Source organism: Miniopterus schreibersii (genome assembly GCF_964146895.1).
Source record: "Miniopterus schreibersii genome assembly, chromosome: 1".
NCBI lineage: Eukaryota > Metazoa > Chordata > Mammalia > Chiroptera > Miniopteridae > Miniopterus > Miniopterus schreibersii.
The window spans coordinates 144,004,562-144,028,862 of NC_138101.1; the positions used below are offsets into that span (position 1 = coordinate 144,004,562).

The 24,301-nt window shown below is 55.5% G+C and overlaps 3 protein-coding genes across 4 annotated transcripts in view; 2 read left to right on the top strand and 1 right to left on the bottom strand.

Moving 5' to 3' along the window:
- Positions 1-7,732, top strand: JMJD7 (jumonji domain containing 7). The gene is made up of 8 exons (XM_081153878.1): positions 1-81; positions 4,984-5,137; positions 5,212-5,465; positions 5,771-5,827; positions 6,320-6,415; positions 6,644-6,720; positions 6,948-7,107; positions 7,223-7,732. Exons 1-8 carry the CDS (start codon positions 18-20, stop codon positions 7,309-7,311), a joined length of 951 nt encoding a protein of 316 aa, XP_081010004.1. The 5' UTR covers positions 1-17; the 3' UTR covers positions 7,312-7,732.
- On the top strand, positions 7,445-20,562 carry PLA2G4B (phospholipase A2 group IVB). Of its 2 annotated transcripts, XM_081153762.1 has the most exons (20): positions 7,445-7,511; positions 9,979-10,051; positions 10,351-10,487; positions 10,627-10,758; positions 11,079-11,119; positions 11,318-11,355; positions 11,610-11,664; positions 11,971-12,098; positions 12,368-12,451; positions 12,749-12,786; positions 13,647-13,782; positions 14,535-14,671; positions 14,925-15,147; positions 15,245-15,362; positions 15,669-15,806; positions 15,987-16,091; positions 16,245-16,424; positions 16,750-16,916; positions 17,501-17,687; positions 17,839-20,562. In XM_081153762.1, the coding sequence occupies exons 4-20, from the start codon at positions 10,697-10,699 to the stop codon at positions 18,057-18,059; spliced, it is 2,058 nt and encodes a 685-aa protein (XP_081009888.1). In that variant the 5' UTR covers positions 7,445-7,511; positions 9,979-10,051; positions 10,351-10,487; positions 10,627-10,696; the 3' UTR covers positions 18,060-20,562. The 2 variants fall into 2 exon arrangements, with proteins under 2 accessions (XP_081009888.1, XP_081009889.1); XM_081153763.1 differs by lacking the exons at positions 7,445-7,511; positions 9,979-10,051 and having other exon boundaries at positions 10,396-10,487; positions 17,919-17,990.
- SPTBN5 (spectrin beta, non-erythrocytic 5) overlaps positions 18,934-24,301 on the bottom strand; it is a gene marked incomplete at both ends in the record, with an annotated part of 11,209 nt that continues 5,841 nt past the window's right edge. Inside the window, 7 exon segments of the mRNA XM_081123996.1 lie at positions 18,934-19,001; positions 21,386-21,471; positions 21,605-21,696; positions 22,906-23,010; positions 23,168-23,404; positions 23,589-23,778; positions 23,953-24,170. Of these exon segments, the coding sequence (XP_080980122.1) occupies positions 18,934-19,001; positions 21,386-21,471; positions 21,605-21,696; positions 22,906-23,010; positions 23,168-23,404; positions 23,589-23,778; positions 23,953-24,170 (996 nt within the window).

The window sequence follows — 24,301 nt, forward strand, 5'->3', positions numbered from 1 at the left end:
CGGGCGGCGGCGGCGTCATGGCGGAGGTGGCTTTGGAAGCTGTGCGGCGGGAGTTACGAGAATTCCCTGCGGCGGTAAGGGGTGAGTGGATTGGCTCCGGCTGGGGCGTCCCGGCGTTGGCTGCAGATCAGTTTCAGGACTGGGAGGGGCGGACGGCGAGCCCGGGACTGGGTCCCTGAGTCGAGTGGCCCTGGTGCTTCCCGGGCCGCCGACACCCGGGCGCACTGTAGTTCTAATCCCGGAGGAGCGCAGAACCTCGTGCGCGTGACTGGTTAATGCCTCCTCTGGTCACTCTGGTCGAACCTCCTCCTCCAAGCTCGCGGGTGGGGTCCTCAGCTCCCCTCCCGTGTTTGCACGCCCTCGTGGCTTCCTGGGGTGACTGACTTCACAGCCAGCCCCGCGCTGAATAATCAGGGGTCTCTTTTGCCTTTCCCACCCTTTCCTGCCGTGAAGTCTTAAGATGGTCGGATGCTCCCTCTCTGAGCCCCTGCTGGAACTGGTCAAGAACAGACTCCTCCAAGCTGGGAGCCTTGCAGAGCTTGGGAAGAATTGGGGACAGCTGTGCAAGAGATCAATCCCTGGCTTCGCGCTGCTTGGTTTTTATTTTCCTCCCTTCCTCCGTCCCTCCCTCTCTTTAAATTTTATTTAAGAGATTATTTTTTATTGATTTCAGAGAGCGGAAGGGAGAAGGGGAGAGAGAGAGAGAGAGAAACATCAATGAGAGAGATTTATTGTTCGGTTGCCTCCTGCACACCCCCTGCTAGGGTTCGAGCCCGCAACCCCGGCATGTGCCCTGACCGGGAGTCGAACCTCAGTCTCCTGGACGGAACCTCAGTCTTCTGGATCGTAGGTCGATGCTCAGCCGCAGAACCACGCCAGCCGGGCTTTCTGTTTTTAAGAGATTTCTCACCAGTGAATAGAACGTGGGCACATGGTTTAAAAAAAACACGGATATATAATATAATGTCAACTTCCCTCCCATTCCAGGCCCCAGTTTGCATCCTTCCAAAAATACTGTTTAACCCTCGCCAGAGTTCTCAGTGGTTAGAAGGTCTCTCTGGGTACCGAAGGGTCAGTGTTCGATTCCCAGTCAAGGGCTCTGTGTGAGGCAACCAATCGATGGGTCTGTTTCACATCCCTCCATGCTCTAAAAATCAGTGGAAAAAATATCCTCCTGTGAGGATTAACAACCCCCCCCAAAACAAAACAATTGTTTATATCCACACACAAAACTATATATACCTCCCATTTTAGACAAATGATAGCCTGCTAAACGTACTCTTCTGTATTATGTATCTTATAGATCATTCCATAGCCCTGTGTTTTGCACACCTGGGTACTAGTGCTGTAATTTACTTAATCAGCCCATTCTTGTTAGGCATTTAGGTCATTCCCAGTCTTTTTTCAATAATGCTGCAGCGAATACTTTGAGTATTCATTTCACAAATACAATCATGCGCCACATGTGAGGCTAGGTAATTTTGTTGTGTGAACATCACAGTGTATTTACACAAACCTAGACATTATAGCCTACTACTATAATTTGTATGTGCTATCTGTACTTTTATGTGACTGCCAGCATCACCACAAACCTCATGGGACCACCGTTGTATTTGTGGTCCGTAGTTGACCAAAATGTTGTTATGTGGCCCATGACTGTACTTAAGCACTTCAGTGTGCCAGGCACTGTTCAGTGTGTTTAGGATACATCAGATATCTGCCCTCATAGAGCTTACAGTTCTAAGTGAGGAGACAATGAATCATAGGCACACTAAATGAGTAAATTATATAGTAGAAGAAATGTGTTACAGGATAAGTGCTATGGGGGGAAAAATAAGCAGAATGATGGACCTCAGGATGTGTGGGTGAAGGGCAGGTTGCAAATTTAAATAAAATGGTCAGGGTAAACCTCCTTGATAAGGCAACCTTTGAGCACAGGCTTGAGGGAGAAAAGAACATTAGGGTAGAGGGCATGGACAGGCAAATGCCCCAAAGTAGGAGTGCCTGGTGTATTCAAGGGACGGTGAAGAGGCTAGTGTGCCTGGAGCAGAATCTTTGTGCACGTGTATATTTTTGTTGGCTAAATCTCCAGCAGAATTGTTGGGCCAAAGGAATTGTTTGGATTCCTTTTGAAATTCCTTCACTTTGAAGCCCCAAGTGAAAACTGGCCATTCTCTAAAGGAAAACTATTAAATGGTGAGGAAGTAAAACTGAAGCAGCTGCGGAAAGTACAAAGGGTTAAAAAAAAAAAAAAGAAAAAAAGGCAGTTTCTGTGTATTTTAAAAATCCTAGTGAGAATAATGGGGAGATTTATTGAGCCCCACATTCCCCCACCCCCAAGGTGACTGCTTTGATGGGCTGGCATGACTGGAAAGGCCTCTTGCCAGTTTCTTCCCCCTGCTCCTTTATCTACTTGGCAGGTTTCATCTTACCCTCTCGCCAGTGAAGCAAACACACATCCCAGCTGTTTCCTTTTCAGTTTTCCTGGGCCCACCAGGGTCTCTCTTCCCACCCAGTTCCAATTTTTGATCTAATGACACTCACTTTCTGACTGATTGCAATGCAAAGCAAAGATGAGATGTGTTTGTGAGAAAGAGAACATGACCTCAGAGGTGAAAATGAATGCAGTGGCCTTTTGGAGCAGGAGGCAGTAACCACCCATTGGGGTTTAAGACATTCAGGCTAGACCTCAAGGATGAAAATAATAAAGCCCTGTACCCTTATAAAAGCCAGGAGAAAGGCATTCCAATCTGAGTGAGCAGTAGGAACAAAGTTTGGTACTACCTGAGTAGTGTGTGGTAAGGGGCAGGCACACACGGGAGGAAACCAGACTGGAAAAGTAGGCTGGGCCTGAATGCATGCCAAGGCAGACAGTATTTTGTTAAGGAGTAAGTGGTAAGTCATCAAAGGATTTTTTACTGGGGGTGTGACAAGATGAGATTTTAGGAAGATGACTGGGGCCAGGGTGAGTGATGCTTTGAGAGGGAGTGGAATTAAGCCAAGGAAACAAGTTAGTTCACTCCAGCAACCATCCAGCCAGGAGATGTTGGAGACTTTCATTCAATTATTAAGCAGGTATTTTCTGAGCACCTACTGTGTGCTCAATACTATTCTAGGTCCTGGAGATGCACCAGTGAACAAGACAAGCATCCCTGCCCTCATGGAGCTTACATTCTACCAAGAGAGAGACCAGTAAACAATTGGATAAGTGAAATATATAGTATGTTAGATGGTGATAAATGATAGAAAAATAAAGGGGACTGGCCGGTGTGGCTCAGTTGGTTGGAGTGTCATCTGTGCACTGGAAGATCGAGGGTTCGATTCACAGTCAGACACATACCTAGGTTGTGAGTTCGATCCCTGGTAGAGTTTGATCCTTGGGGCGCGTACAGGAGGCAACTGATTGATGTATCTCTCTCACATTGATATTTCCCTCTCTCCCTTCCTTTCTAAAATCAATTTTTTTTTTTAAAAAAAAGGAAAATAAAGGAAGGGGTATAAGGATTATTGGGAGAAAGTTATAATTTTTAAAAGGGTGGCCTGGTTATTTGCAGCATTATTTACAATAGCCAAGATCTGTAAACAGTCCAAGTGTCCATCAGTAGATGAGTAGATAAAAAAGCTGTGCTGTATTTACATAAGGGAATGCTACTCAGCTATAAAAAAGAAGGAAATCTTACCTTTTTTGACAGCATGGATGGACCAGGAGATTTTTATGCTAAATTAGATAATCCAATCGGAGAAAGATAATATCATATAATCTCACATGTGGAATCTAATGAACAAAATAGAGACAGAGGAATGGATACATGGAACAGACTGATAGCTGTCAGAGGGGAGGGAGTTTGGGGGGGGCTGGATGAAAGAAGGTGGGATTAAGCCAAAAAAAAAATATATATGTGTGTGTGTGTGTGTGTGTGTGTATCAGACAACAATGTGGTGATAGCCAGAGGGAAAGGGGGTGGGAGGAGGTGAAGGTGGGCAAAGGGGATGGGGGAAATGGGGATGGAAAGAGATTTTGCTTGGGATGATGGGCATATGGTACAATATGCAGATGATGTTTTGTTGAGCTGTACACTTGAAACCCGTATGGTTTTGTGAACCAGTATCACCCCAATAAATAAAAAAGGGGAGCAGAGAGGAAAGCCTCATTGAAGTGACATTTGAGGACCCAAAGGAGGTAGGTGAATGGATAGCAGCAGAGGAAAGGAGGGGATGGTTTGAGAGACACAGGAGGTAGAATCAGTAGGACTTGGAGACAGGATGACAGGAGTGAGGGAGAAGGAAGAGTCAAAAAGCAAAGATTTTTATTAAGGTGACACAGGACCACTATAGACATCTGCCCAAGTGCACATGGAGCCCTGGGTATCTGAGGATGGTGATGCTGTGAGGTTCTTACTTTTCCTCCTATGGTTTTGTGAGGCAGTTTGTCTCCCCAGTTAGGTTATAAGCGTCTTGAGATGATGATTGGTGATACCTCCACATTCGCCAAGCCAAGTACTGAGCACATTCTAGGTGCCAGTAAATATCACTGTTAGAGGGTGCTTTTTACAGCCTCAGCCCACCTGCACCAGCCCGTAACCTTGGGGCCTCAGCTGTACTCATTCCGGAGCTCCCAGCACCGCCTCCGTGGCTGCCTTCCCTAATGGATGCCAGGAAGGTGACCACTCCAGAGAGGGAAAGCCAAGGGTCCATGGTGCAGGCTAGACCTGGTCGCATGGAGGGTTTGGGTTATGGGCTGAGACGTGGCCCTAGGCCCTGTCAACTCTTGTGGCCCATAGTGGTGTGTTTGTGGGTATGTCACACTTTCTCTCTTGAATTTCTCTCCTCATTCTTTAATTCCTGATTGTCCAGGATCCCTTGGTCACCAATGGGCATTGTCTAGGGGCACAGTGTGGCCTGCCAGGGAGGGCATCTCTTATGCAGACAGTGGGGCAGCAACTGGGTGTTACTGGCTTCAGACCCTGCTCCTCTGTCTCTCAGAGCTCAGCGTGCCTCTTGCTGTGCCTTACCTGGACAAGCCCCCAACTCCGCTTCGCTTCTACCGGGACTGGGTCTGCCCCAACCGGCCGTGTATCATCCGCAATGCCCTGAAGCATTGGCCAGCCCTCCAGAAGTGGTCTCTCCCTTACCTCAGGTGGGGGCTGCCCCAGCGGGATGTGGGCGGTGCTTTGTGGCATCTGGGCGTGGGCCAAATGTCCATTCTTCCAGAACCACAGTGGGCTCCACGGAGGTGAGTGTGGCTGTTACCCCAGATGGTTATGCGGATGCTGTGCGAGGGGACCGCTTTGTGATGCCCGCTGAGCGCCGCCTGCCCCTGAGCTGTGTGCTGGACGTGCTAGAGGGCCGAGCCCAACACCCAGGCGTCCTCTACGTGCAGAAGCAGTGCTCCAACCTGCCCACTGAGCTGCCCCAGCTGCTGCCTGATCTGGAGCCCCATGTTCCCTGGGCCTCCGAGGCTCTGGGTGAGTGGAAGTGGGTCCCCTGCTTGGTTTTTCTCATTGGTGATGACTTGGCCCACACTCTTGGCTCTACAGGATCAGGTACTGCACACTAAATGCTCAAGTCCCCAGGCCTTGACTTCATATCAGTGAACTGAAGGTTGCTGCCCCTCACCAGTGGCCCACCTCTGCCCTTTCTCCCTGCTCTCTCCTTGTGACCCCTCTGCTCCCCACTTAGGTTCTGACCCAGCATCACTGTCAGGTGGTTATTCCCAGCCTGGCCTTTGGGCCACCCTCTCCTAACTCACCCTCTTTCCTCCGACCTGCAGGAAAGATGCCTGATGCTGTGAACTTCTGGCTGGGGGAGGCGGCTGCAGTGACATCTTGTAGGTATCAGGTGGAGAGGAGACCTAGAGTGGAAGGTTGGGCCTATACAGAAATTAGACTGACTTTTCTCTAAGATTTTTTCTGGGATTCTGGGCTCAGACACAAGAAAGGGCCTCCCCTGAAAGCTCAGGTGGGGGAAGGTACATGTGGCACTGGGGGTGGAGGGGCACTATTTTTTCTAGGTCCCTAGAAAGCTTCCCAAAGGCCAGCTAGGTCAGGGGGTGAACTCAGGAGAGCCCTGTTTACTAGCATTCCCCTCTTGGTGGAGATGAGCCCAGGGCCTGGCAAGCGTCAGTCCCTGGAGGACAGAGATCAGAAATGCCCGAAACCCACCAGGCACCTTGGCACCCCTTCAAATCTGCTCTGATGTTGCATGCTTTTCTCTTGCACCATAAGCTGTCTTGGGGTGCGAGGTGCTCTGCATGATCGTTTGCCCCCTGCTGTGCCTGGCCCCTCACATCCTGCCCACGGGGCCTCCTTTGTGTTGGCAGTGCATAAGGACCACTACGAGAACCTCTACTGTGTGGTCTCGGGAGAGAAACACTTTCTGCTACATCCACCCAGTGACCGGCCCTTCATCCCCTATGGTAGGGGGCTCAGCCTGCAGAGGCTTTGGGGAGCAGGCAGTCCAAGGTGGAGGGAGGGCAGTGAGGGCGATGGGCAGGCTGGTGCCCAGGCCTGAGGTGTAGATACAGTGTCTCCACTGCACTAGGGCTCCTGACCTTGCACCTGTACCCGGAGAACAAGTAAATGGGAGTGGCTGGCAAGCTGCAGGCCACCTCAGGGTCCTCACACCTTCCTCCCTCTGGTTTCAGAGATGTACACTCCAGCAACCTACCAACTAACTGAAGAGGGCTTCTTTAAAATGGTGGATGAGGAGGCCATGGAGAAGGTTTCTGTCTTGTTCCTGGGCCCCAGGGAGAGGGAAGGGTAGGAACCTGGGCTCTGAGGAGCGAGCACAAAAGAGCTGGGGCGGTGGCACCTTGCTCTGAAATATCCTTAAGTCTTGAGCCTCCTAGTGCTGAGCAGGGCAGGGCCCGTGGTGTTTACCTTTGGAAGAGATGGAGTTGGAGGGCCTGGGGCTTCGGGCCTGTTCCTTGGCATCCACTGTGTCCCCAGGTGCCCTGGATTCCACTGGACCCGTTGGCTCCAGATCTGGCTCAATACCCCAGCTACAGTCAGGCCCAGGCCCTTCATTGCACCGTGCAGGCTGGTGAGATGCTCTACCTGCCAGCCCTGTGGTTCCACCACGTCCAGCAGTCCCATGCCTGCATTGCTGGTGAGGAGCTGCCCAGCCACCTGGCAACAAGCCGGGCAGGGCATCTGGGAGATGGGTCAGGGAGGCTGTAGGTTAGAAGGGGGACCCTCATGCTCAGTTCTCATTTGCTCTGCAGTGAATTTCTGGTACGACATGGAGTATGACCTCAAGTACAGTTATTTCCAGCTGCTTGACTCCCTCACTAAGGCCTCGGGCCTTGACTGATGGAGCCCTGGTGAATATTGCCAAAGACAACTTGTGGAAAAGGTTGTGACCCTTCTGGGCCAGGTCGATTCTAAAGGCAACTTGGAATCAGAGTGTACTGGCTCCTGGCCCAGCTCGGCTTGCGATCAGTTTTGCAGGATCTCTGGAGGCGATCTGGAGGTCCAGAAGGTACCCGGCAGGTCTGGGTGTGACTCACACAGGTGAGGCAGCAGCCTGTACTGGAGGAGGAGTGGGGCTCCAGGTGTAGCACTGCCTCTCACCTTCCTGACCTTGGGTGAGTTAGTGCCTTGGAGCTTTGGTGTCTCATCTGTAAAACAGATAATGATCGTTCCTACCTCACGGGTGTTGTGAGCATTGGAGATGGTATCTCTGGGGACAGCATGGGGCTGGCATAGGAATCGTTCAATAAAAGATAGCTGTGATTTGTGTGTGCCAAGACTCCCTCTTGAAGTTGCCTTCTGTGGCCTGGTGAGGGCTGGAAGGTTCAGCTAAAAATTTCAGGGTGATTCTGATTGGGGGTGAGGGCTGGGTGCAGGCCTGGGCCTGAGGAGCTCCCTGCTGCCAGGACCCCTCTATTGGTGACAGCCATTGCAGCCCCTCTCGGCAAGCAGGCCACCCTCGGCCTCATTATAACTCTGGCACAGAGACCTCATTGATTTGGGGCCTGTGAAGCTCTTCCTGGCTTTGTTCTTCTTCTTCCAGCTCTTGGGCAGCTGGTGGGGTGTGGTACCTTGAGGGTCACCCCTGTTCCTCCTACCTGTAGGAGGGGACAGAAGCCCCTGCCTCTCCTGAGACTGTTCCTCTGTAAGGAGTGAGTCTCCACACTCAGACTCCCTGCCCCCACCAACCCGGCCCTGGAGATGAAAGAGTCCCCTTTCCCAGTGGCAACCCAGAGGCCTCATCCCCCAGCACCCAGCTCTAAGCTTTGAAGGCCTGTTTCATAGAACAAACCACGCCTCTGCCAGGTCATGATGGGGCCTGGGGCACTCCTCTCAAATTGGCCAGCCACTTCAGCCGGGACTGGGTATTCCTGTCATACTGGCATTTGGAGGTTGCGAAAGATCCTGCCATGGGGGACACGGCTCTTCTGGCTCTTCCGTTTGCTGCTGCTCTGCCCCCCCCCTTCTATACCCAAGTGGCTCCTCCAGGCCCCACCTTCCAGTCTCTCTCTGCCTGGCCTCTGACAGCAAACTCTCCTGGGGGCCCATTTTCTAGGTGAGAGCTGGGAGAGCAGGGCTGGGTGGTGTGGGCACAGATGGTGATGACTGGAGAGAACGGGTCTTTGGGGGGTTTGAGCTGCCACCACAGGGAGGTTGGTGGTTTCATATAGATTTAAGGTGTCTCATTTCCTGTACAGGTTTCTGGTCCAGGAAAGAGTGGGGCTTGGGTGGAGCAGAGGTTGTAGGGAGGGACCAGGGAGGAGCTTAGAGCCAGGACATCCCTGGCTGTGGATTAAGAAGCTGACAGTCCTCTGTCTGGTCACTGCCTGTCATTCCTGGTTCCCTAGGACTCTCATGGCTCTGGTAAGACAAGTAGGGAACTGGGTCCCCACTCTAACCCCTGGTCCCCTGGGGCCTGATTATTGCTATTTCTTAGTGGAGTTGTAGGCTTCTTGGACCAGAGTGGTGAGCAGAAGCTAGGGAAGAGGCAGGGTGTTGGGATGAGGGACCGTCCTGAGTTCCTCCTGCCCTAGGGAGAGGCTCCAGGCAGAGCTCCCTGGTACCAAAGACCTGGGCCCTGATAACTCAGTCGCAACTGCTGTCTTGGGGCCCCCAGAAGGAAGTGGCTGCTCCTGTGCTCCTTCTGACTCAGTTGCTTGGGGTAGGGGCCCCAGGGCTGACACTGATAAATGAGCTTCCTTAGCTCTTCTCTGGACTCCCAACTATCAGGGCCCTTCCTGAGGCAGGGCTGAGGGCCAAAAGGAAGGATTGGTTGGCACAGGTTTTCCCTGCCTTGGCAACCTCCCGGGGTCCACATCCCCAGACCAGGATTTATGGGTTTAGATGGAGCTGCCTGAGGACCATTGTTAGCCTGACCTTTTAGGACCTGAAGGACTTGACAACCTGTGGGTGGCCTGACCTGGTAATTGCTGTCCCTACCTCAGTAGAGAGCCCATTTCCAGGGTTTTCCCCTGGCCAGGGGTGGACCTCTGGGGGTGCGGGCAGCTCAACAAGGGTTCCCAAGGCCAGGTTGTGCCCTGACATACCTCTTCCCTGGCCTCCCGCTGCCCAAGACCAGCCTGAAGGCTGCTTATCAAGTGTGAGCTGGGGAAGTAGGTGAAAGGAGACTATGCCAGGAACTAGAAGCAGGTAAGTGTGGGGATTGAGAGCACAAGTCTGGAGCTAACCTGGTCCAATCCTGGCCCTGAACCTTGGGCAAATGACTACCTAGTCTTCCTGCCTCAGTTTCCTTGTGGGGTTGGTCATAGGGTGGTTGTGTGGTTAAATGAATTAATGTATAAAAAGACCTCAGTCCAGAGCCGGCCAGAGCGTTGTGTAAGTGTTAGCAGGTGTCATCAGCAGGTATCATAGCCTCCTTTCCTTTCAGACCTGTGGCTGGGCAGGGCTGTGACTTTTGGTTCAGGATTAGGCCACAAGGGGTTGCCCCAGCCTCCCCTTAGTCTCCTTTGGGTCTCTGCCTGCAGCAAACCTGTCCCTTTCTCTGCAGGCAAAGGTGCCTGGGACCTGCCTGCTCACCATTCGTGTCCTACAGGCCCGTGGCCTGCCTTCCAAGGATCTAGGTGAGGGCTGGGCCCAGGGTGGGCAACAGTTGTGCTGCTGCATTCAGAGTGGGGCAGTGGCAGTGGGAAGAGATGTGAGTAGGGCTGAATGTGCGGGGGGGGGGGGGGGAGGCGGGAGCTGGGTGGAAAATCATGTTCAGGGCTCTGCCTCTGCTCTTCCTGCCTCCTGACTGAGCCCCATTCCTTGGGTCTCTGGGTCTTCCAGCATTGCCTGTGATAGAAAGACATGGATTATTATGGGTGGCCGGGCTGGGAAGGGGTCGTAGCAATCACCAGCTGCTCGTGTCTCCTTCCCACAGTGACCCCCTCTGACTGCTATGTGACTCTGTGGCTGCCCACGGCCTCCAGCCACAGGCTCCAGACACGCACAATTAAGAACAGCAGAAACCCCATCTGGAATCAGAGCTTTCGCTTCCGGATCCACAACCAGCTCAAGGTGGGCCAGGAGTCATCCCCACCCTTCTCCCTGTCCCTGTCCACTGCCACTGCCCCCCCCCAGCCCCTCCTTCCTTGCCCCGTTCACCTTCCTCTTCCACCCACCTTCCTGCAGTCCCCTCACTCTGTTCCCCTTCCAGAATGTCGTACAACTGCAAGTCTTTGACCAGGATCTTTTGACCAGTGACGACCCCGTGTTGTCGGTGCTGTATGACGTGGGGACTTTGCGGATTGGGGAATTCCGCCGGGAAAGCTTCCCCCAGAGCCCTCAGGCAAGACTACATCAGGGCAGGGGAGGCCCTTCACCCTGGGGAGGGGAGATGATTGGGAGGGTAGCTGAGTACATGTGGCCATCTTTTTCAGTAGCTATAGTCTCCTGGGAAGCAGTCCTGTCCCCAACGTTCTTTCTTGACACCTAAGCCAAGGGCAGCTTTCTTGAGGCAGTCCAGAGAAGATGAATGGAGCAGTCTGGCGATGGACAATTGCTGTCCCTCCATGGGTCCCAGCAGCCCCAGCTGTGTCTGGGTTGGAATCTGTTCTCTCCCTCTCTCCTCCTCCCTCCCCTTTCTAATTTGCTTCTTTCTGTCTCCAGGGTGAGGAGCAGCTGGAAGTTGAATTTCGACTGCAGAGTCTGTGAGTCAGGGACCGTGGGACAATTCCTGGGTGGGAGTGCTTCCTTCTGGGAAGGACAAGGTGCTAAGTGCCCAGAGGTGACACCCTTCCCTGAGAGATGTCCAGTGATAGAGGAGGAATGCCCAGGTCTCCTTGGGGGGTGAGTACCTGGGAACCTGGACTCCTACTTAGGGTAACTGGGGGCTCTTTTCAGGACAGACTGTGCTGAGCAGCTTGTTAGCAATGGCATCCTGGTGGTGAGTCTAGAACCCCTCTCTTAAGCCATCTGCTTGTTCTCCTCCCCAAGTGTCAGGCCCACCATGGGGGTTGGGAGTCAGAGCTGAGTTGGGGGACCCTGGGATTTCAGTTCCTCAAGAGGATACAACCTCAGGAAATGTTTGGTGACTCAGGCCAAGGTAATAAAGTGCTGAGGAGCAAGAACCAGGGTGCTAGGCGGGTGGGAGCCTCTACAGGAGGGGTTCATACCTGAGGGGCTCTCTTAATGACTCAGGGCCGGGAGCTCTCCTGCTTACATGTTCGACTGGAGGAGGCTGGGGACCAGAATGGTGAGTCCCTCACCCCAGGGATAGCCCTCAGCCTTCCCTAAGGGGAACTTGGAGGGGACCTTGCACTAGATGTCCTCAGCTCTCAGGCAGGAACAGGGGCGGTGGTGGGGCACATCCATGCTGGGGCTTTTCCCCTTAGTCCTCAGAGGCGCTGTGGAGGGGGCCTTCCATCTCCAGCCTCGTCCTGGGCCAGGCATCCATCTCAGTGAGGGGAGGGTAGTGCTCTCCAGGCCCCTTATGCAAGACGAGAGCCTCTGTGGGCTGAGATCCTTTCCCCAGCCTCTCTGCTCTGGTCTGTGTTTCCAGGGTCAGAAGGCAGAGTTCAGCTTGTGGTTCCTGGGTCCTGTGAGGGTCCACAGGAGGCCTCAGTGGGCACTGCCTCCTGCTTCCATTGCCCGGCCTGCTGGGAGCAGGAGCTGAGTGTTCACCTGCAGGTAGTGTGCCACTGGCTCCCGTGAGGGGCCCCCAGACACTCTCCTCTCCTGCCCTCAGCACCTCTTTCCACACTGTCCCTCTGTTCACCTTGAGCCCCCCCACCCCCTTCATCTCCTGGCAGGGTCAGGCACCCTGGGAAGAGTGTGGAGCTGACGTTGGCCTCGTGTCCCCCTTCCTGCTTTTTTCTTTCACTCCTAGGAGCAATGATGAAGTCCTTGCTGGAAAGAAAAGGTAGAGATTCTCAGTTCTTTTTTCACCCCTCCTGCAGGATGCCCCCCAGGAGCAACTGAAGGTGCCCCTGAGGGTCCTGCCCTTTGGCCAGGTGGTGAGACTCGTCTTCCCTACGTCCCAGGTACTGGTCACTGGAGGAAGAAAGCCAGTTGCACAGGCAGGGCTGGGCCGGGCCCAGGCCTTGAAGGATGTTCTGCTTCAGTAGCAGCTTCTGTCCTTAGGCTACACCCTGGATAAGTGCTGGGCCAGGCTCTGGGGAGGGGTCCTCTGAGCATCCCTTCCTTCAGGTGTCAGTCCTGGCCCCTGTGGAGATGGCTGGGGGCCCAAGGGAGCATGAGGATATCATGGGGTGTGGCTCGGGCTGGGATGAGAGGAGCAGGGTGGCTCACCTTAGTGACTGGAGCATTCATGTTTTCAGGAGCCTCTGATGAGGGTGGAGCTGAAAAAAGAAGAAGGGTGAGAGGCTGGGCTGGGCACTGAGAAAGGTCACGGGGGAAAGCAGCCAGGGACAGTGGCCAATGGTCAGGTACTCGGTCTGGAGGAAAGAAGGAGAGAGATGGGGTGGCTCCCAGCACAACTGCCTGGAATCGTCTGTTAGTGCTCAGGGGTTTGCTCCCAGGGTGGAGCATGATGTGTGGGAGCCTGAGCAGATGAAGGCTCTTTTTCACATTTTACTTGCATTTCTGCTTTAGTTGGAGGGGGGTGTGCCTAGCCCCGTGCCTGGCACTTGGGAGGCACTTGATAAACATTTGGCTGGAAAAATGGGGAAGATGAGGAGAGTGGTATGGGGCACAGAGAGGGCAAGGAAACCAAGAGAGAAGAGAAATGGCGCCACTTCAGGTGGCATCAGTATGGGTGGACCTTAGCTAACCTTCACAAGACAAGGACTTGTTGCACTGGCCCTCCACATGCCTGGGAGACCAGCTGCTTACCATGAGGTGGGAACACTGGTTCCTGTCACTTTCGGGTGGGTGAGGGAGAGAAGCTAAGAGGTGGAAGTGGAACTGTGGTGTTGGGTGCCACCCAGGGGTCTGTTTGCACCTGGGGTCCCAGAGGGGCCTCTTTAGTCACCGGTATTCCTATTTCTGTGACTCCTCTTTGCTGCTTTCCCAGTGTGTGGCTGCATGGGTCTGGGTTCCCCCTCTCCCCCTCACATCCACATGTGTCAACATTTCTGCCAGGACACAGGAGAGATGAGAAGTGGGGAGAGGAAAGGAGAGAAGAGATGGCAGTGAGCTTTTCAGAGAGGAAGACCCAGCTTCCCTTTCTCTGACAAGGCTGGGGAGCTGCCTCATGGGTCCTTCCTTTCCACACAGACCAAAGGAGCTGGCTGTGCGGCTGGGCTGTGGGCCCTGTGCTGAGGAGCATGCCTTCCTGAGCAGGAGGAAGCAGGTGGTGGCCAAGGCCCTGAAGCAGGCCCTGCAGCTGGATGGAGACCTGCAGGAGGATGAGGTCTGGGTCTGGGCTGGATGGGGCAGGCATCCCTGGGCTTGCTCAGGCCCAGATTCCCATGCTAAATGCTGGAACTGATTGTTCCCTAACCAAACCAGAGCAGGTGTTGAGCTGGGCTCTGCCTGCTCCTGCTCTCTGCCCTCTCTCTGATGTTATCAGGAGCTTGATCACATCAAATTTGGAGCATTGCATGAGACACTTGGAAGTTGCAGCTGCCCCACTGGGCTAGCTTTCCTTCTCGTCGTTCCTTGAACCTTGGCCTGGTCCAGGTTGTGAGATTGGGTCTGGTCTGATTGATCAGTGAGACGTACAGCTTGAGGGCTGCCTGCTGGCCTGGGGCAGTCCCTGGAGGTCAGGTCGACCTTTGCATCTCCTAGGGAGATGACCTCTTCCTGCAAGAGGGAGAAGGGCAGCTACATGGGAGATTTTTGAGGTGGCCCTGGGGCTCCCAGAAAGCGACCACCAGATTACTCAGGGGCTAGAGGTGAGGAGATGAGGCCTGGAACTTGTGTGGTCCAGTTTCCCTGGAGTTCTTAAAACCAGACAAACCTGACCCTCAAGAGGCTACTTACTTCTGATTAGACCCCCCTCAGCATGCCTGACTAGAACTGGTCCCAAGAGCCCCGATTAGATTTTGAGCAGCCTTAGCTGTGTTTGGGCTGAGCAGCTGCTTGGCTTACTACCTCCTCTTCCTGTGGCTCTGCCTTCCCCCTCCCTAAGGCCTCTGTGAGCCTGACTGTCTTCTCTTTCAGATCCCAGTGGTAGCTGTTATGGCCACTGGCGGTGGGATCCGAGCCATGACTTCCCTGTTTGGGCAGCTGGCAGGTCTGAGGGAGCTGGGCCTCTTGGATTGCATCTCCTATATCACAGGGGCCTCGGGATCCACCTGGTGAGCTGGCGGCAGGTTGAGTATAGGAGCCTGGGGGTGGCTGGCTGAGTAATGGCAGGGGTGCAGGTGGTAAGGCTCTTAGACCTCATAGGCCCCTCTGATTACATTGAAAGGGCTGAGTGGGTTCGTGTGCCAGACAGATGTGCTCAGGGGTCCCTTGGAAGGTGCCTGCGAGGCTGTTATCCTAGAACAGAGACCCCAGGTATGCAGTAGGGTCCTTGAGTAATTGTTCCCTGGCTTTGGCTTGTCCTAGGGCTTTGGCCAACCTCTACGAGGACCCAGAGTGGTCTCAAAAGGACCTGGCAGGGCCCACCAAGTTGCTGAAGGCCCAGGTGACCAAGAGCAAGCTGGGTGTGTTGGCCCCCAGTCAGCTGCAGCGGTATCGGCAGGAGCTGGCCGAGCGTGCCCGCCTGGGCTACCCGACCTGCTTCACCAACCTGTGGGCCCTCATCAACGAGGCGCTGCTGCATGATGAGGTGTGGAGGGTGCAGCCTGGGAGCAGGGCGTGGGAAAGGCCCCAGGCAGCCATGGCTTTAGGTTCACATCCTCCCCTCCTGCCCTCCCCCACTCCAGCCCCATGATCACAAACTCTCGGACCAGCGGGAGGCCCTGAGTCGAGGCCAGAATCCTCTGCCCATCTACTGTGCCCTCAACACCAAGGAGAAGAACCTGACTACCTTTGAATTTGCAGGTGAGTAGCCTGGAACTGAGACCCATGCTTTCGTGATTGGTGGGGTGAGAATAGCTGGGCCTGTGTGTGGGATGTGGGTGTTATACCCACTCTTCTGGGCCAGGCCCCACCCAGGCTTTCCAGAGACTGTCATTCAGGCTTTGGGATGGGGGCAAGGGCCTTAGGTCTTACACCCAGAGTGCCAGCAATAAAACGCTGAGCCGCCTAGTCACCATGCTGCCCTGGTGTGAAGCTGTGGTGGCTCTGCTGGTGCCAAGGGTCCTCAGGTTCTGGGCCCCATGGTAAGGCTGTGTGGCCTCCTCACAGAGTGGTGCGAATTCTCCCCCTATGAGGTCGGCTTTCCCAAGTACGGCGCCTTCATCCCGTCTGAGCTCTTTGGCTCTGAGTTCTTCATGGGGCGACTGATGAAGCGGCTTCCTGAGTCTCGAATCTGCTTCCTGGAAGGTGAAGGGGGTGGGAAGGCTGGAAAAGCTGGGGGTAGTAGGGAGAATGGGCCTGGGGGAGGGGGTGGGCCTTGACCTTCCAAGTGCAGTCACTGAGACATTTCCTGGTCCAGGATGGGCCCTGGGAAGGGTCAGGTTCTGACGGGGTGGGGGACTGTCTTCCCTACATGTCCTGTCTCAGGCATCTGGAGCAACCTGTATGCAGCTAACCTCCAGGACAGCTTATACTGGGCCTCAGAGCCCCGCCAGTTCTGGGACCGCTGGGCACAGGATCAGGCCAACCTGGGTAGGTGCCAACCTGGGTAGGATTCCTCGTAAGGATGCTGTGGGGCAGCCAGTGGGTCTGTATTTGGGGGAATGTGGAATCTCAGGCCTTTGGGAGTCCACAGAGGCACCCATTTCCTGAAAGACATCCCACTTCCTTCTCTCCTGACTGCAGACAAGGAGCAGGTCCCCCTTCTGAAGATAGAAGAGCCTCCCACTGTGGCTGGCAGGATCGCTGAGTTTTTCACTGACCTTCTGACGCGGCGCCCACTTTCCCAGGCCACCCACAATTTCCTGTATGGCCTCCATTTCCATAAAGACTATTTCCAGCATCCTCACTTCTCCACCTGGAAAGGTATCTGCTTTCTGCCCCGGTATCAGCTCTCCAGAGTCATCTCATGGCTGTCTGAGCGTTGGGTCCTTGGTCCAGACACTGACACTCTGTAATACTTTGTCCCCATGCCCTTTGAGCTCAGTTCCCTGGGCTGCTTGGAGTGAGAGCCCCTTTTTCTCTCCTTATGTTGGGGAGCAGGGCCTCAGGCAGTAGAGATGCCACTTTGGTGAGACAGGGCCAGAGGGCAGAGTCTTCCACCAGCAGCAAGGGCTGGCATTAGGCCTGAGGGGCTGGTGCCCCGAGCAGCTGTGACAGCTGCTTCACCCCATCTCCCCAACCTTTCCAGCCACCAAACTGGACGGGCTCCCCAACCAGCTGACACCTGCAGAGCCCTACCTTTGCCTACTGGATGTTGGCTACTTTATCAACACCAGCTGCCTTCCCCTCCTGCGGCCCACAAGGGATGTGGACCTCATCCTGTCACTGGATTACAACCTCCATGGAGCCTTTCAGGTGGGCTGTGGGCAGATGGTGGGCAACCCCAGGCCTGCCCTGACATCCTGACTATGCCTTTAGGGCGACCTGCTTTGGAGTCCAGTATCTGGCCCACATTCCCTTAGGGGCTGTGACAGTGACACTGTGTGAACAGGAAACTGAATTCATAGAATCCACAGCCAGGGGAACTCATGCTGCTCCTGAAGTTGGAGTGATGGAGGAACTGGCAGTGTGTTTAAATGTATTTTATATATGGGTCCCCTTTGCTGTACCCGCACCCCCGATAGGCCCTGGACCTTGGGGCCCCTGCTTTGAATTTCTGTGCTGGTCCAGTGAAGGTTTTTGCCTCCCAATTGCAGAACCTGGGTGTTGTTAGCAGCCCCACTCAGTTGAGCCCAGTGGAGCTGCAGCAGGAGGGCTGCCAGGTTTAGAGTGTTTTTCCAAGTCTGGCCTGGCTCTCCTGGGTCCACTAGAGTCTGGTTTGGCCTCTGGGCACTAAGTCCTGCATGTGTTAGCGGACCTCCACGTTCAGTCAGCCTGCTGTTGAAACTGGGGAGCTCTGGGGGCCTGTCTCTCTGATGCCACTTCTGCCCGCCCTGCAGCAGCTGCAGCTTCTGGGCCGATTCTGCCAGGAGCAGGGGATCCCATTCCCACCCATCTCGCCCAGCCCTGAGGAGCAGCGCCAGCCGCAGGAATGCCACCTGTTCTTGGACCCCGACTGCCCTGAAGCCCCTGCTGTGCTGCACTTCCCCCTGGTCAACAACTCCTTCCGGGAGCACTCAGCCCCTGGTGAGCCACCATCCCAGACCCTCCACCTTGTTCTTCTGATGTGCTGGGCCCCCTGTCCCTCTTCCCACCTCCTCTGCTTTATGCCTCTCTGAAGGTGACCCCCCCCCCCCAGTTCATTTTCCTCTGTGCCTGGCTGCACTCTCTCCACTAGGGGTCCGCCGGACAGCTGAGGAGGCGGCGGCTGGGGAGGTGAACTTGTCTTCATCCAACTCCCCCTATCACTACTCGAAGGTGACCTATAGCCAGGAAGATGTGGACAAGCTGCTCCACCTGACTCATTACAACATCTGCAACAACCGGGAGCAGCTGCTGGAGGCCCTGCGTGAGGCTGTGCGGCGGCGGAGGCAACGCAAGGAGCGCCAGCCCCAGTGATGGTGGCACCCAGGCCAGAGCTCCCACCCGGCTCACTGCCCATCTGGCTGCTCTGGTAGAGTTGGGGCAGAGATGTCATCAACAGGTGTTCCACAACCTCGGGGGGTGTGGATGGCCCCGTAGGTGGCCCCCAGCCCTCTGAGGGGCTCCTCCACGCTGTGTACCCAGCACCACCCAGATGTGGCACTGAAGCCGCCAGCAGCAAGCCTGCCACAGACACCTCCTGGTAGGTCGAGCCTTCTAAATGGGCCAGAGAGTAAGGAGACGATTCAGAGATGGAACTGGGGGAGCAGCACTGACCATGTTTGTGCAGGGGCTCAAAGCCCCGTGACCTTGTCTGTTCTCCCTCCCTTGCTACCTTGAGTAGTTGTACAGCATAAAATAGAGCACTTTATGTATTAGAGGCTCATACACACATGAGGCATTATCTGAGATTCTGTCATTGCTGCCAAGAAGGGACATGTTATTCCAAGCTCTTGGTTACACAGGGCAAGGACTGGTTTAAGAAACAAAATGTTTCCCCAGCCACCTCACGGAGCTATCGAGTCAGCATGAGCTTCCCTAAAATGTGGGTCATCTACCCCTGGCACCCTTTCTCAGCACGAGGCCAGTTTGGCCTTGGGGGGGGGTGGTCTCTGCTGCTGCAGCCCTCGCCCTGCCCAGGTGAGCACACTTGCAGGCAATGACAGCTAGCACCCCTGACTCACCTGGTCAGGAACCTCAGCGGGTAGCCAGACCTTGGACCAGATGAGCCAAAGAAAGAGACTAGCTGCATAGCTTCACCAAGCTGTGACCTTGGGGGTCCCATCACTTAACGAGGAACTGTCTACTCCTGAAGTCAGTAGGGCCCTGGTAGCTGCCTTGCTCTGGTCCCCTACAGGGTGTCCTCATGTGTAGCCCTGCGGTTTGGTGGTACTTCAGGGTGTGCTTCAGGGCCCAGACCTGTGGAAAGAACAGGGAGGCAGAGTGAATTTAGGGCCTCGTGCTCCTGGCTTCCCTGGGAACAACCACCTTTTCCCGACGTCCATGTGGGATGTGGATACTGGGAGCCAGCAGGCAGCTGCAGGAGTGACCATAGCGTATGGGGTGGATGGGAAATGATTGGTTCTCACTGCATCTGTCTGCCCTGTCCCAGCGACTCAGTCCATCACCTGGGCTTGTGGCTAGAGTCAGAGCAGAAATGGCTGCCTTAGTAGCCTTAGAAGCCACTGTGTCCAGGACAAGGCCATTCACTCAGCCACATGTCACCTGAATCATAAATTGGAATCTGTGGGCCCTGCAGGAGTGTGAATGGTTAATTTACCAGAGACCCCAGTCATGGCTGCCACCCCTGTTATGATGTGAGTGCTCCTCCGGCATGAGCTGTGTGTGTCTTTGTGACCCTGGGTTTGTCTCAGTGTGTGAATCTGTGTGGGGGTCTGCAGGTGTGTGTCTGGCTGACATCCTGATTCCTGGTCTCTCTAGGACAGTAAGGTACCCCTTTCCCCTTGGAGCAGGGACTGGGTCCTAGGACTGAGGAAAGCAGAGAAGATGGAGGCAGAGAACTTGGACAGGAGCAAGGTTGCGGAAGGGGTCTGGCTGTCCTACATACAGTGCCCCGTCTTGGAGAGGAGAATAAGGATTGAGGGTGTGTAGGTCCCAGGTGGACAGAGCCAGGCAAGCTTTTTAGCATATACAAAGGTACCTGGGTGCCCCTCACCTCGGATCTGGCCTGAGCAGGAAAGGTGGGAGCCTGGTGCAGTTTCCTTTGCAGGGCCAGCCGCCTGCGGGAGCTCGAAGGGCCCTGGGGGGCCATCGTTGCACTTTTGCGGGTCCCTCAGCGAGGAGGGTGGGGGACAGCCATGGAATCTGGGGAAAGGGAGCCTCATGACCCTGATTCTGCTGTCAGTGCTGAGAGTGAGCAGGGGTTTGCACCAGACGGGGTGGGTGGTCAAGGGTCTCAAACGTGGGGGTTACTCCATCCACTGGCAGTCTCAGGACCTCAGGCTTAAGGGGCAGCATCTGTGCTGGTCATGGAGGCTCAGGACCACCTCCCACACACATAGGTGCCCTACCTGTGTGGAGGCCGTGCTGGGCACCTCCTCAGCAGTACACTCTTCCAGGAAGTCCAGAGGTCTGGCTCTGTGCTTAGACTGTGGGCTGCAGAGCAAGGGAAGAACACTGGTCAGCCCCAAGCCAAATGCTTGGCCAGCTGCAGGCAGAGTCCCTGCGTGCTCCCTCCTCCTGACTATGGTCTGAATGTACCCCCCACCCCAAATTCATATGTTGAAATCCTAACCTCAAGGTAGTAGTAGGAGGGGCCTTTGGGAGGCAATTAGGTCATGAGTGTACAGTCCTTATAAAAGAGAACCCAGAGAGCACCCTTGCCTTCCACCATATGAGGACACAGTACTACCTGCAACCAGAAGATGGTCCTCACCAGACACCCAGTCTGCCAGCACCTTGATCTTGGACTTCCCAGCCTCCAGAACTGTGAGAAATAAATGTCTGTTGGTTACAACCTAACCCAGTCTGTGGTATTTTTGTTACAGCAGCCTGAACAGACTAAGATGCTTCTGCTTCTGGAGGCTTCTGTGCACCGAGCACTGTCCATGTGGGGGTGCTATGCAGCCAAGCACCCCGCGGGCAGATTCCCCCCAGTGCATCCCACCTCCTAGAGGGCTAAAGGCTGGTGGGCTAAGGCTCAGCCTGAAGGAGATTGTGATGAAACTCAGAATCCCTTTGGGATTCTGAAGGACAGTCTCAAGGAGATCCCAGGGGAATAGAGATAGTGTGAGGAACAGAGCCAGGAACCCAGTGAGACCAGGAGCAGCAGGAAAGGGGCTCCTGGTGGAGCCCTAGCACCTCAGGACATGCCCTGAACACAGTCCCTCCCAGCAAAGGGTCCAAGGGGCTGCTTTCTCTGCATTCCTCCTATTAGTAGAGCTGGGCCTGTCTACATAACACCCCAAGGGAGGTGCATTCAGGACATGGGAGGACTTGAAGGATGGAGAAGTCCCCAGGATTAGAGCAGAGCCTGGAAAAGCCCCTGGGGACCTGGATGGGCTCGGGAATCAGAGCGGCAGACTCCAAAGGAGGCGGGTGGGACCAGGAGGCAGTCAGGGAATCAAGCCGGGCCCCACCTCTGCTACTAATTAGCTGTGTGACCTTTGGCAAGTTGCTCACCCTCTGGGCCTTAAATTCTTTGCAAAAAGTAAGTTTCACTTACCATGAAGGCTATATGGGTACTAGGTGTGAAACTTCAGAGGATGATTAAGCACCAGCAGGTTGATGCCCAGGGAGTCAATGCCCCCTCCCCACCTCCTCAGGGTTCCCCTAGAGCCTACCTGTTGCACTGCTCAGGGCTCCATGCCAGCTTTCAGCCTGCCCTTTAGATGGTGCTGCAAACAGGATCTCTGCCCCACTGCTTAGCCTGCCACCAGACAGCCATGAGTCAAACTCTCTGCCTCCTGAGGGGACCCTTGGCTCCGCGCCTTGGCTGCCCCCACTGCCTGCGGAGTCAGTATGTCTCAGGGCTAGTGTGTGTCTCCCCGTGTAGCCCTCACCTTAAGGAGAAAGTATGTTTCATGTCATGGCAGTCCCTTGGCCTGTCACACTGGGCTCCCACAAGGTCAAGGGTGGCTGTGGAAGCCACATTCTGAGGAAAGATGACAGGCAGGGGTCACCATAGCCATTAGCTTTTCCCTGTGGGCCTCTGTCCTTGTGCCCCCCACCCCCCACAGCCCTGTACCTCCTCTGCCATCTTCCCCTCCTGGAACAGGCTCAGGGAGTTGCCCATAAGATCCCACTGTAGCCATCCCAGGGGCTCAAGCTGGGCTGTGGAGAGAAGGCAGTGAGGTTGCACCAGCTGCACCAGGACCAAGGTGCCTCAGGTGGGAGGGAAAGAGGGAACAACTTACAACTAAACCAGAAGAGGAGCCCCACCTCCTACCTGGGTTGGCACAAAAGCTGGGAAGTGGTCCCAAGAAGAAACTAAGAATGGGCAGGGCCAGGGGAGTCTACCCAGAGTCCACAATGCCAAGGGGCCAGGCCTGATGGCTCCTCTGCAGAAGGGAGCTGCCTGGAGGAGTCTTCTGCCACTTACCTGCCACCTCCCAGGCAGGAGCTGCTACTTAAGCTCCAAAGACCCCTCCATGGAGGGCGCACCCTTCACATCCTGAAAATGCAAGATAGGGTCAGGGAAACATCAGGACCAGCACAGAAGATGAGGCCCCCTGTGGAAAGGGGCTGGGTACCCACTCCTCCCAACCTCCTCCCAACCTCATTGTCGACAACCCCCTGCCCCCTGGGCCTCAGAGCTGGCTCCAGGGTGTGGCCTTTACCCCCATGGCCCCTGCTGCCTGGCTGCCTGCTCTGGAGACACAGTGGTAGACAAGGGTATGCACTGGCTGAATGGGACACCTGGCTGCAGGTCCCTTGTCTCAGCCAGCTGTGCTCCTGGCCACCAGCTTCCAACAGGCCTGTGCTGGAGGGAGGTTACCCTGCTGCCAACTCTTCCAGGTTTTAGCTCCTTCGCCTGTTCCATCTGGGGGAGGGGAGCAAGGTGAGCCAGGCCAGGGCATGGGGGGCCCCATGCCTAGCCTCTCCTTCCCACACCCCTCCCACCCACAGAGAGCCCATTTCCCTTCAGCTCAGGAGACTTCCCTCATCCCAGCCCACAGTGGCATCCCAGCCTATGAGGATAAGGGGGGCAGCACACTGAAGCTGGCAAGGGTAAGGGCTTTTCCTGAAAGGTCAGATGGCTCAGTGCCCTGGGGAGACCCCGACTTTCAGGCTGAGACGGCCTACTCCCACCACCAGCCCTCAGGCCCATCTCCTGGGGTTCCCTTGCTCCAGCCTCTCTTACCCCTGCCTTCCTGTGCAGTTGGACAGACTTCTCTTCCTGGGCTGCCAGCAGCTTTTTGAAGTTCTGGTGCCTGTGGAGCAGCAGCTCCACATCGGACACTGAGTGCTAGGGAGAAGCAAGCCAGGGTGAGGCCCGGCTCCCAGGGGTGCTGAGAGCCTTCCCCTCGCCTTCTGCAACCGTCCTGGGAGTACAGTGAGAGAAGGAGCAGCAGGCTGTAGCTGCTGGATGGTACAGCAGGAGAGAGGGCAGGGCCTTGGCTCACCCCACAGTTGGGGTCCAGCATGAGGCCCTCCCGGGAGGCCAGCCAGGCCCCAGCCTGCTCCAGCCCCTGCCGCAGTTTCTGTAGGCCCCAGCTCTCCTCGAAGCATGCCCTGCTCAGGGCCCAGGCCTCCTCCAGTGCCTGCAGCTGCTCTTCCAGCTCCTGCAGACACTCTGTTACTTGGAGGGGAGGGGTTACTTCAGGTGAGATGTTGGGCAGAGCCATCCAGGTAGGGCAGAGCTGGAGTGCCCAGCAGAATTTTCGAGAGAAGGCTGAGAGGCCTGGACCCTTCCTTCTCTGTCGTCTCTCCTCCCCTAGCCTGGCCTTTCTCTCCCACTGGCTCCACTCCCACTAGGGGTTCTGAGACCTTGGGTAATCAGGCTCTGAGCCCAGCTCAATGCCAGGCCCACCTCTGTGCTTGTACCTCCAGGAACATGAAGTGGCCATTGCCTACCAGCTGCCACCCCTCCTGCTGTACATCCTGGGCTCGAAGGCTGTGCTCCTTGATTTCTTGCCCCAGCTCCTCGTGCTGCCCTAGGAGCTGCTCCACCTCTGCCACGTCCACAGCCAGCTCCTCCGAGGGCACGAGCGCCTGCTTTTCTTGAGCCCATGTTCTGTGGAGCAGGCAAAGGAAGCTGCTGTCAGGGCCTGGAGGGCACCCAGGGGAGGGGGGCGGGCAGGGCAGGAGCTGTGCAGGAGGAGGTGGAGTCCAGTTCTCCAAAGAGCTGGGGTGACCCCTGCCCTGCAGGACAGAGCTGCGCCAACAGCTGAGGGAGGATGCCACCTACAGCAGCTCCCGACAGCGTCTGAGGAAGGTGCGGCCCTGGGCAGCCTGCTCCAGCTGCTGGCCCCACTCCTGGGCCTTTGCATCCAGGGCGGCCCAGGCCTCCTGCACTTTGGCCAGCTGTTGGGCCAAGCTTCCCTGAACTGCAGGTTGTAGCAGGCCCAGCTGGTAAGCCTCCGGCTGCACCTGTGCCACCTTCTTCGCCACAGCTGCCAATTCCCTCTGCTGCCAAAACACAGGATCAGACCTCACTCCCTGCTGCACGCTCCTCATTCAGGGAGCATCCAGTCCTCTCTGAGTCCCGCCCTGCTTCCCAGACTCTCCCAGGCCACCTCTGCTCAGCTCCACAAGCT